At 37.9% G+C, this 13,169-nt stretch overlaps 1 protein-coding gene across 12 annotated transcripts in view; it reads right to left on the minus strand.

Annotated features, from left to right (window-relative positions):
• Positions 1-13,169, minus strand: part of Gpbp1 (GC-rich promoter binding protein 1) — a 67,421-nt gene that overhangs the window by 27,018 nt on the left and 27,234 nt on the right. For 9 of the 12 annotated variants that reach the window (NM_001408813.1, NM_001106410.2, XM_063281510.1 and 6 more), the window contains exons 4-5: positions 3,379-3,502; positions 3,032-3,255 (exon numbers count right to left, since the gene is read on the minus strand). In NM_001408813.1, coding sequence (NP_001395742.1) covers positions 3,032-3,255; positions 3,379-3,502 — 348 coding nt within the window. The remainder of the gene's footprint in view (positions 1-3,031; positions 3,256-3,378; positions 3,503-13,169) is intronic. The other 3 variants (XM_017590710.2, XM_017590709.2, XM_039101936.1) reach the window with 1 other exon arrangement.

Below are 13,169 nucleotides of genomic sequence, written 5' to 3' on the forward strand. Positions count from 1 at the left end.
CAATAAACTATATAGCTTATAAATATATTCATTTATATGCATATACATATATATTAAAAAACTATGCCTATACTTCAGGTCTGAAGTAGAGTAACTGATTACCACTATCTTAGAACTGGAGGTGAGGGACAATAAAATAATAGCAATTGGGGTGGGGTGTTATGGTGGGGAGTTGAAACAGGGTCTCATTCCGCTGTAGCCCTGGCTAACCTGAAACTCACTATGTAGTCAAGACTGGCCTCAAACTCAGAGAGATGAGTCTGTCTCTGCTCCCATGCCAGGCAGACATTAGCTTTTACTAAGAGCTTAATTACTTTCTATGTATTTCTGAAGGCTAACCACTAGTATTGGATAAACAAATGGTACAAGTAACATTATAAGGGCTGAACAGGATGTATTTGCATATTAAGAAACTCTTTCTCCTCTCTCCCAACCTTTCCTCCCCTTCCCCAACACCTCTCTCAACGAAAGGCACAACAAAAACGTCTTAACATGAAAAAGAGAAGACTGTTTACATAGGATGATAAGGGAGAAAATTACATAATTTTATTATGATCCCATACACACACATACATACATACACACACACACACACTTTTTTAAAGAGTTTATACTGTGCTACGTATTTAATTCACTATATTGTTTAATGCACTGTGAGAGAACACTAGTATCCCCAGTCTGATTATGTAAATTAAATTTTCTGGTGATGGTGAAGTAGAAAAACAGACCACTCAACTGGTTAAGGTACAGAAACTTCCACTGTTACTTGGTAATAATATCTAAAACAAATCTATGACTATTCATTTTTTGTAAGCACCCCCCTGTCTCACGTCCAATTATGACCACCTTTTCCCTTCAGCTACCTGAAATACAGCCAAAAAATATCCAAATACCTCAATCTTGAGTTATCAAAGCTTCAGATCAAAGCACTACATTTAGAAAGTAAAATCCTTTACACTAGACTCATCCTTTCTTCTTCAAAAGTTTTTAATTTTAGTGATGCTGGGGACTGAACCAGGACCTCTTACATAAGCAGCACATGTCCTATCACAGAGCTACATATTCTCCCCAGTTTCATAGTGCTGACGAGGCTTGTTCTTTCTGATCAATTAAGTCCCAGATTCAATGTTACATAGAAGACTCTTGACTTCCCCAACCAAGGTGGCTACTCAGTCACTTCCTCTTCATATTCTCTACAAAATACAAATTTATTTTTTCATTAAATGTTTTGAATCTTTCCACTAGGAGTAAGAGCTCAATAAAAACAGTTCTCCCCTGTCACATTAAACTGTATAACTGAGCAACAACAATCTCATACAGCCACTCAAATAGTACTAATAATAAATGAATGTATGTAAAATTTAAATTATCAGGAATAACTGAGAGCCAAGAACAGTGGTTAGCACACAGCTATAAACCCAGCAATTGTGAATTAAATGCAGAAGGATCGGTTAGGCTACACAAGACCCTCACTCAAACAACAAAATCCCAAAAGTAAGAAGGTCATTTTTCTGTAATTTAAGAAGTATAGTGTTGGGGGCTAAAGAGATGGCTCAGCGGTTAAGAGCCCTGACTGCTCTTCCAGAGGTCCTGAGTTCAATTCCAGCAACCACATGGTGGCTCACAACCATCTGTAATGAGAGCTGATGCCCTCTTCTGGTGTGTCTAAAGATAGCTACAGTGTACTTCTATATAATAAATAAATAAATCTTAAAAAAAAAAAAGTAGTGTGTTTAGAGAAAACACATACTGAGACAAGGAAAAAGATGAAAAATCTGCTTTCATTAACACATGAGTCCTTAAGTTTCAGACCAGCCTAGCCTGGGCAACTCATGTCTCAAATCAACCAGCAAAATGCCTTTTCAAGATGATGCATGAATACACATTTGTGTGTGTGTGTGTATGTGTGTGTGTGTGTGTGTGTGTGTGTGTGTGTGTGTGTATGAATGTATCTATATATGTAAACACACACACACACACACACAGGAATGAGAGTTTATATGAAGCTACTAGGTCTAAGGTAAAGTATTCACTTTTCTATAAGGAATGAAAACAACATAAATATGCCAAAAGATTCTGGAAGAAGTGAGAAGAGGAAGGGAATTAGTTTAAGGCAACAAAAACCACTTGAAAGAGGGTAGTAGAAGCACATAGCCTCCGACCTGCCACCCTGACTTCAATTACCTGGATACACATTCTAAAAGGAGAAACAACTCCCAAAACTTATCCTCTAGAGGCTGTGTGAAGTGGCTCGTGCCTTTAAATCTCAGTACTTGGAAGGAAGAGGCAGTGAATTCAAGGCCAGTTTGGTATATACTGTGAATGCCAGGGTAGCAAGAACTATGGTAAGACCCTATCTCAAAATACTAGTATTAAGGACAAATATGTACTAGAATTTATATTAGTGGCCATGACTAAATAGGTTAAAAAATTAACAAGGAGAAGCAAGGGTCTCAGAAAGCTCAGTTCACTCTTGTAGGGAGGTCATTGTGGAACAGAGATACTCACATCATGGGTGCAGGAAACAAAAAGAAGGGGGTGTCTGACTGTACTACATTCTCCTTTAGTTCCTTTTATTCTTTTGGACCCCATCCTGGCCACACTTTTAGGTTGAGTATGGCCCCTTAGTTAATCTTAATCCGCTTTGGAACTGGCAGCCTGGTCTATATGACAAGTTCTAGGTTATCCAGGGCTACATAGTAAGACCCAGTCTCAATAAAAGTCAAAGTCTGACCTCCACAATCACAGACACACTGTGGCCTGCACCAACACACATACAAGTGCATTAAAAAAAAAAATCTGTGATTCCATATAAAATAAAGAACTAAGTAACAGTGACTCATGCTTGAATTCAACTCAGCCTAGGCATGAAACCCTTAACCAATACAAAACACCCACAACTGGACAAGCACCTGTTAGGATGACCCTACAGAAAATTACCTGTACTAATTTAAAAAACAGCCTAGGAGTGCCTTGATACTAAATGGCACTTGCAGAAACATCATTTGTATTAAAATTGTGAAAAACTTACAAAATCCTCAGCCTCAAACTGTCTGCGTTCTCTTTTGTCTTCTTTCCTCCCAGTTTCATTGTCAGGGATGTTGTTTTCATGTAGTCCTTGGCTTTTTCCAGAATGGAAAATACTGCTACGAGAACGGGAATTTCCACCATGGTATCCCCCTCGATGATTTATGTTTTCTGTACCATTTCTGCCATGCGTACGCCATCCATTTTTTTCTTTCCTCCCAAAATTACCTTTATTTGATAACAGTAAAGTAATATAAATTCAAAGATAGTTACACTTAATGACTGAATAGCAATCAAAACATCCTAAAGATTATGAAAAAAAATGAGTTCTATTATTCCTTAGAACATTACCTCCATTAGGACGTCCAATACCAGAATCAAAGCCATCTGAAGAATTGTGTCGTCGACGACTCACATCATAACGATTTTCTGTCCATGAAAAATTTTCAGAATGCTTCTCAAAATTCAATGATGACTGCAATACAAATACATTTATTTATTAAACCTAAATTTTAAAATCAGTAACACACCAATTTATAACTAAGTTTATAAAAGGTTAAGAATACATGCAGTTACTTCCAAGGTATTTGAAATATGTATGAAAATAAACATTGTTAGTCTCTCTTTTTCTGCTTGACAGGAAAGAAATTTTAATTTTCCCTGAAAATTTCAAGAACTACGTCTATTTGTCCAATAATAATAATAATAATAATAATAATAATAATAATAATAATAATAATAATAATAGCAGCAATAGTAACAATACAATACTCCAAGAAAAGCAAGTTAAAATGTGCTGGCTTTTCTTGTAACAAAGTATAATATTCTATGTACTTCATTCTACTTGATATAAACATTTTCATTGTTTTATTCTACAGCAAGAGAAATTAAATTGTCAAGGGTCGGAGAGATGGCTCAGTGGTTAAGAGCACTAACTGCTCTGAGAAAGTCCTGAGTTCAATACCCAGCAACCACATGGTAGCTCACAACCATCTGTAATGGGATCCCATGCCCTCTTCTGGTGGGTCTGAATAAAAAATAAATCTTTTTTAAAAATCCATGAACAAACAAGAAAAGGCTTGTCTAGGTCTAGAGAAACGAAGAAAGACTGAAAAACTATTTCAGTCCTTTCTATTTCTAAAGAAGAAAAATGTAAACAGACCTTATTTTAAATGACTGAAATACCATACTGCTGAGCAAGACCACCTTTACTAACAGACAGAATACAGAATACCTCTGACATGTGAGTTATAATGGCTCCATAGACTTACCAATGACTTGAAATCTTTTGCTGAAAGCAAAACTTGTACTTGGCCTTATAGATATCCTATGGGTAACTAAACAGGGCAAGAAGACTTTGCACCTCTGCCTTCACAGTATCCACCTCCTTTGCTGCCTTTACCTTTGAATTGTATCTCTGCTCAACTATCCACATAGATATCTTAGTCATTTAGGAAATGTTTATCCTAAATCGGCTGTAAAGATTGACAATGAAATCCCCAACAATCTCTTTTCTTTTCCTCAGATTAATGAGGATGAAAAGGTAACCAAACCTCTTTAAAAAATTCGCAGGGACATCATAACTCTGTGCTTACATATATGCAAGGTTCCTAGATACCCCGTATCTCTGACCACCTGAGTGAAGCCTCAAGGTCTCCACCTAAAACTACAGGGGTATGCCACCAATGCCATGTCTATACGGTAGGGGAATGAACATGTATGCTAAGCATACTCCACCAACTGAACTACAGTCCCCATCCTTATGTAATGTTTTTACAGTAAGTACAAAACTATTCAATTTCCTTAACACAGCCTTAATACACTAAAGAAGGTGAAGATAGGGGTTGGGGATTTAGCTCAGTGGTAGAGCGCTTGCCTAGGAAGCGCAAGGCCCTGGGTTCGGTCCCCAGCTCCGAAAAAAAAGAACCAAAAAAAAAAAAAAAAAAAAAAAAAAAAAAGAAGGTGAAGATAAAAACCACCAGAACACTTAACAAGCATCAATAAAACCCTGTATCATGACTTTCCAACAAAAATTATCTGACATCATCTATCAATACCTGTAACAGGGGCTAGAGAGATGGCTTGGCGATTAAGAGCACTCAATATTCTTCCAAAGAACCCAAGTTCAATTCCCAGTACCCACAAGGCAGCTCAAAGCTGTCTGTAAATCCAAGATCTGACACCCTCACACAGACATATAAGAAGGACATTAAAAAAAAAACTATAGTAACACTCAGGAGTGGTAGTATAGCCTGTAATCCCAGTAACTAGCAAGGCAGAGGGATCTGAGTTCTAAGATAGCAATGGCTACAGGGAGAACCAGTCTCAAGACAAAACAAAACAAAATCTAAAGCTAGTTAATACTGCTATTGGATACATGTAGCTATAAGGCACTTGAAATAATACTGGTTCAAATTAAACTTCAATGGTTCATATTTAATTAAACTGACTCACAGAGGGATGACTGTTCTACTCATGGTGAAGAATCTATGTTCTTTACAAATAATTATCAAAGATACAATTTAAGAGATGTGGGAAAAACAGAAACTAAGTAACTGAAGCAAAAGCCAGATGTGGTGACAAGCACCTGTAATCTCAAGACTACAGATACTGGAGCAGACAAGTTTGGGTTGTGTGGTGAAAATAAAACCTGCAGAGATTATATAACAAGATCTCATCTCAAACAGAAAAAAATCTAAAGTCAGTATACGCTTAATATCAAAACCAACTGTATCTATCAAGTTAGGCATGGTACTCCACACCTCCCAGTGTTTAGGAGGCAGAAGATACCATCCGTGAGTTGTGGCCAGTCTGATTGTTAAGTCCAGGATAGCAGGTGGGGGTGGTGAGATTTAGTTGTAGAGATGACTAAGCTATTAAAAGCACTAGCTGCTCTTATTATAGAGGACCAGGGTGTAATTCCCAGCAACCAAACAGTAACTTTAACTCCAGTTTAAAGTATCTGACCCCCTCTTCTGACCTCCATGGGCACCAGACACCATGTGGCAAATACAGACATACAGGCAGGCAAAACATTCATACACAAAAAATTTTCAAAAATATTTTTTTTGGTTCTTTTTTTTTTTTTCGGAGCTGGGGACCGAACCCAGGGCCTTGCGCTTCCTAGGCAAGTGCTCTACCACTGAGCTAAATCCCCAACCCCTCAAAAATATTTTTTAAAAAAGTTTATAAGCCATTACTTGTTTAGATGAAAAATTATAAACAAGGAACCTTGAAGTAGATGTTCATTAATTTAGTGCTTGCCTAGATCATATGCAAGGCCCGTCCGTGGTTAAATTCCTAGTCTCGCACATCCACACTCAGCCATACCCATGGGAGGGGAAGCAAGGACTACAACCACCACACAGAAAGCCAAAAGATTTTAATGACACACCTCCCAAAAGGGATGGAATGTTTTATAAATCTTAATTTACTTCCATTAATGAGTTATTTATTTCCATTAACAAATTAAATGTCGACCTACAGAGAAATAAGAAATTAAAGTGACATTGTGTACATGAATGCCCCATAATAAAACTCATTAACTCTTAACTTCACAAAAAGTTCATTTACATATATATGCTTAAAGGAAAAAGTGATTTTTGGACTCATCCTTTGTTTTTATTAGCATATATTAGTTCTATATAGTGATGAGTTTCATTATAGCTTTCTTACCCTTAAATTTTGATATCACTCCCATCACTCTCTTGTCTACTCCTATGTTTCTACTTTTACAGTTTTTGTTGTTGTGCTGACCCAATGCATTTCATTAAGGTTGCTTAGAGTACCAGAGTGAGGGCTTTTTACAGCACCATGGGCATCTTAACAGTGCTACACCACTGAAGAAAATGCCTGCTTGTCCAGCAACCATTGGCTACCAATACATTCTTGGGAGGGGTAGGTGAGAACTTGTGAGTCCCTCACCATTCCTAACACCAGGAGAGCAGGCAAAATGTTGTGTTTCACAATTGCTATGAATTCAGGAGTGACCAGCCATGCCATGCATGGAAGGCAGCATTCGGCAATATTCCACTCCTTCCTTTCTTAGATGCTTTCAGTCCTCTCTTGCAAGATGTCCCCTTAAGCCTTGAGGGCTGATATTAATTTATCATTCACATCCATAGTAAGAATAAATTTTCTATCCATTTTTCACTCAACATTCAAGAGTCATGTTCTACGATTATTCAAGCTGGCCTGAACCTGCTGGAAATCCCTTCACCTTATCCGTCAGATAACAGGTGTACAATAAACTCAGGTATATTCAACATTTTAGTTAGGTCGTTTGCTTTCGGACAGTCTATTATGTAGCTCTGGATGTCCCAGAACTCAACCAGGCTGGCCTTGCATTCCCTGCCCGCCCTGGCCCACTACCCTCTGCCCCTGGAGTGCTGAGCCTTGCCCCTCAAATAGCTTCTGAAGGGTTGGGAAACAATCCCCTCCACAAAAGGAGGAGAAAGCATTTTAACAAACTCAACATTACCTATTTGTGACTGTTTAAAAGCACCTTAACTAAAAGAAAAAAAATCTGGCATGCTAGGATGAAAAGAAGAGCTGCTATTAAGGACGCCTACTTTAAAGGACAAGATATTTAACATCACCAATTACATTTAGCTATGTGCTATGAGTCACAACTATTGTGAGGGACAATCTTCTTTGGTACCAAAAGTCTGTACATTCCTCGCTGAGCCCACCCAAAATACAAGGTCTTAATCATTTTATACCAGAGCCTGTTCAAACTTGTGTCTTTCTCAAAGGTAAAGAACAGAAGAAAAACCTATTGGACATTTACTCCATCACTAACAAAACAAAACAACAATAAAAACAACAACAAAACTGGAGTGACAAGTGTCCACTAAGTAGGGTATTTACATGCTGGGATCCGGGAATCAATCTCTTAACCCTTCTCCCTCTAGCTTCCCCCCATAGGCTCATGTAGATACAACTTTTGGGTTTATATTGTGCAACCGTAACACCAAATGTTAGGTTACTTTAAGCTGCCTTGACTTGGTAATACATGACTCCAAGGTTATCTTGTTTGACCAAGAAAAAGAAAGTGTATCACCTACACATATCTCTACCATCCAGCACTTTTCCACAGCTTGGTGAATTCTGGCCACCTCCTGCTGCTGCTAGGAATACTGACAGTAACCTTAATTACATGTTGTACCAGACAAATTAAATGAATTTGGTTTCAGCATCAATTAATCAGCATTTAACAAAAGTGGAACATCATGTGAAAATTCAGGTTTAGTCAAGAGTATGTAGGGGCTGAGTAGGTAGGTAGTTGGAAAAGGAAATCTACCATGTGCCCACCCTGTGCATCCCCATTCAATTTTTTTTAAGTGCTAAAAATGCCAATACCATATTGCTTTTCCCATGGACCATTTCTTATAGTCATGTTTGCATGAATGAACACCAAGTAGCAACCTCCTCTGAAACAAAGAGAATGATTTTTTGTTTGGAGTTTTGGTTTTGGTTTGTTTTAATTATTTATGTCACATATACACTGTTGATCTCTTCATGCACATCAGAAGAGGGCATTGGATCCCATTACAGATGGTTATGAGCCACCATGTGGTTGCTGGGAATTGAACTCAGGACCTCTGGAAGAGCAGTCAGTGCTCTTAACCACTGAGCCATCTCTCCAGCCGAAGTTTGGTTTTTCAAAACAGGGTTTCTCTATGCACCCCTGGTTGTCCTGAACTTGCTTTGTAGCCCCAGGCTGACCTCAAACTCATAGTTGGCCTCTACCTCCCAAGTATTGGGATTGAAAGTGTACACTACCATCACCTGGCAAAAACAAGTTTATTATAAATGCAGATGATTCTATAAACTAGATGCAAAGGAAGCACGTTCCCAGGCCCTCATTCCTGTTGTGAACCTCCAAAGACCTCAGAAAGCCTGACAAACCAGTACCTGTCTCCTTCAGTTTTACTGTTTGCTAAATCACCAGTCATATACTTGTCTCCCATTTAAGGATCTTTAGAATCGTTAGTCTTCTACTAACAACCCAAAACAGTAGAATTATGTTTAATTGCTTGCAAAAAAAATAATAATAATACAATGCAGGACTTTTCAAAGTCTGCTGAAAAATTGCCAGTGTAGTAAAATACAAATAAGAAACAAGACACAGAAAGTTGGTATTCAAGAATATAATTGTCGGGCTGGTGAGATGGCTCAGTGGTTAAGAGCACTGACAGCAACCACATGGTGGCTCACAACCATCTGTAGTGGGATCTTGATGCCCTCTTCTGGTGTGTCTGAAGACAGCAACAAGTATACTCATATAACTAAAATAAATAAATCTTAAAAAAAAAAAAGGAGAAAAAAGAACATCATTGTCCATATAAAAATGTCAAGATGGACTAAGGCACAGGGTTATTGGTAGCAGAGTACTTGCACCTGATAGGCCCTGGATTCAATACCCCGTCACCAGCAACACACACAACAAAGTATGGACTAAGCAAGAATGCTAAATAGAACCTAACTTGAGATACAATATTACTACTAAAACCTTAATTTAAAAAAAACTACTTAAAATATACTAAGGTATTATATTTATATCTAGCGAAATACATAAAGGATGGAAAAATAATTTAACTTAAAAGACACTAAAGAAAACAATCAAGACCATATATACCTCTGTATATATTTCTCCAGTCCATCAGAAGAAAAGTAACTCAGAAAAAGATATCAAGAGGTCACACACAGAAACGTCCCAACAAGAGGGAAGTGGACTGTGAAGAAGTAAATAGTAAGGACATGTTGAAGTGTATATGCTGTATTTCCAAAGTAATACAAATAAGACAAAATGTTTAGGATATGACCTTGTAGGTAACTGTATACTTAAATATTTTGTTACAAACTTGTGTATAGTATTTTTCAGAACATTAAAACAGGACTGGGTATGCCAATAACTGACAGTACTTTCTTAGCTAGCATGTATAAGATAATAACCTCAAACTCCAGAACCACCCCTCCCCAAAAGGACTTTTTTTTCCTTTGAGACAGACCATACAGTCCTGGCTGTCGGAGAACTCGCTCTGTAGACCAAGCTATTCTGAAACTAAGAGATCAGACTGTCTCTGCCTCCTGAGAAATAGTACTAAAGCATGCTCAACCACAGCCTGGCCAAAAAAAGGGACAAATCTTAAAGTGAGTTATCTACAGGAACTTATACAGCTCTAATAGTTTAGAGGAAATTATTTCTCTTTTCCTAACCTGTATCCCTATTTACAAAATGAGACTCTCTAGAATGAACACTAGACCTAAATACTGAAAAATAGTCTTTTCAGCACCACAAGAACTGTTCTCTAAAACAGACCATATTGTAGAACACAAAGCAAATCTTAACAAAGACTATAGAACAAATGGGTTATTAATGAAAGAAAAATTTAACTCCTAGAACTAGGAACTGGGGATACAGCTCAGTTGGTAGAGTACTTATCACCAGATTTGGTCCCTAGCATGTCAAAACAGACAGCACATGTAACAGTCCCAGTACACAAGAAGTAGAGGGAAGAAGGCCAGAAAAAAATAAAGATCATCTCTCAGCTAAAGAGTTTGAGGCCATTGCCTAGCAAGCGCAAGGTCCTGGGTTCGGTCCCCAGCTCCGAAAAAAAGAAAAAAGGAAAAAAAAAAAAAAAAAAAAAAAAAGAGTTTGAGACCAGTCTGTTTTCAAAAACAAAAATGGTCTCTTCTATTTTCTCTGAACACTACTATACCTTAATAAAAATGTATATAAACACACGAAAACAAGTCTACATAGTATGTTATGTCCCACAAGGATAATTCAATTAACTGAAGTACCAGTCTGAATTTTGGGATTCCTTTATCCTACTAAAGATGCAATTAAAAGGTATTTTCAATATAAGCCTGCTTACATTGTTAAGTGTTAAAATAGTCTTAATATAACCACTGCTTTTTAACTATGGCATGAAAGAACAAATAACCAAGATGATCCAATGTAATGGACCATACTAGGAGACTAAAACAGGAAGACTGTAAATTTGAAATCAGCCAATGCAAACCAAGCTGGGCTACTAAGTAAATTTGAAGCCACTCGGAGATACACAAAGATCTTATATTTTAAAATAAATTTAAAAATGGCAATGATACTCTTGATAGCCACATAATACTAAAACACAAATATGCAGTTTTCACCTCTAGTAGAATGTCATCGTAATGTGTTTTGTTTTAAATTTTCTACAACCAACAAGCCTTTTGCCCTCTTTTCTTGCTTTCTTCCAATACAGGAGACTGAACTAGGGGCCTTAGAGCACACTATACAAAGGGTCAGCCATCCAGCAAGGTCCAGCTCTAGCTAGCTCATCTATCCTTCTAACAATGCACTCCTGGGATCTTCTTTTTCTACATTTACTACTTTGAAAGTTACAGAAACCTGTTCACAGGGATTGTTTATCTCTTCTATAGTCAAGGTAACAGAATGAGATGGACTCCCTTACTGACCTGGAACTCACCAATTAAGCTGGGTTGACTCAGGGAATTCCCAGGGACCTTGTCTCACTCTCCCCTAGTGCTGGAATTAAAAAGGCACAGACCAGATTTTCCAGGATGAAAATCAGGTCCTCATACTCCCACAGCAAGTCTTTTTAACCTAGAGATATCTGATCTCCCCAGCCCAAAATGGTTTGGTTTGTATTATTATTGTTTAAGGTGGTCTCACCATGTATCCAAGCTGGCCTGGAGCAGAACTTGGTATACAGACCACACAGACCTCAAACCCAAGAGATTCACCTACCTCTACCTGACTGCTGAAATTAATGGCATGTGTCACTATACCTTACGGAAATGTTACGTTTACAGCAGGCCAGATCCAACTAGGCTAAATGGGTGAAGGTGCTTGCTGCCAAGAAAATCTGAATGGGTCCTTTGGAACCCATGTGGTGTGAGACAACTCCACAAATTCCACAAATTATCCTGACCTCCACATGCACACTGTGAAGAAAGAGATTTTGGGGGGGGGGGGGGGATGGGACACATGAGAGAGCGCACTGCTTGGTTAAGAGCACTCACTGCTCTTCCAGAGAACCCACATAGTAATTCACAATCATCTGTAACTCCAGTTGCAGGAGATGAGATACCCCTCTTCTGGTCTCTGTGGACACCATGGAATGTGCATGGTACACAATACATGCATACACATGTACACTCATACATAAGAAAGTTGGGGAAAATATTAACAGATTCAGAAAAAATTTAAAGCAACTGCTTATAAAAAGAACAAAAGAACCAAGAAAGTACGAACTAGTAAAAAGGCAACTGAAACTTGTTTTAATTACATCAAACTATATGCGAAAACACTATGTAAACCGCCCTAAGGCAGAGGCATAATCAGACACATGTAGTTTGTATTTTGACCACATGATGGAGCTAAAATACTACATATCTCAGGCACACAGCCAGCTGTAACATCACCCTTAATTTATCTGTACATCATTCCAAACAAAAATTGAGGACTATCATTATACTGAACTAAAGAACATGACAGTAATGCTTATTCTATATACTCAAGATTAAAAGGAGAGACATGATACAAAGAAAAATAAAAATCTCAGTAGAGAACAAGCAGTTAATGACAAACAGAAATCTAAGATTGGTGACAAGACCAAAAGAAGCTGAGAAGTTATAATTTAAAAAAAAAAATTGGGGTTGGGGATTTAGCTCAGTGGTAGAGCGCTTGCCTAAGAAGCGCAAGGCCCTGGGTTCGGTCCCCAGCTCCGAAAAAAAGAACCAAAAAAAAAAAAAAAAATTACCAGAGTGAAGAATGGTGGCACAAACAAAGGCAGGCAGATCTGAGTTTCAGGACAGCCAGAGACATATAGAGCCTTGTCTCAAAAACATACAAAAATCCCCAAAACAAAGCAAAAGCTTGTATTTGTCCCTTTAAGGCAGTAGTTTTCAACTTGTGGGGAAGGGGGCCATCATGACCCCTTTGGCAAAACTCTTTTCTCCAAAAATATCTACATTATGACTCATAACAGTAGCAAAATTAGAGTTATTAAGTAGCAGCAAAAATAATTTCATGGTGGGGGGGTCACCACATAATGAGGAACTACATTAATGGACTGTAGGCATTAGGAGGGCTGAGAACCACTCACTGCTTTAGGATAAGAAAAAGA

Source organism: Rattus norvegicus, chromosome 2, assembly GCF_036323735.1.
Source record: "Rattus norvegicus strain BN/NHsdMcwi chromosome 2, GRCr8, whole genome shotgun sequence".
Taxonomy (NCBI): Eukaryota; Metazoa; Chordata; class Mammalia; order Rodentia; family Muridae; genus Rattus; species Rattus norvegicus.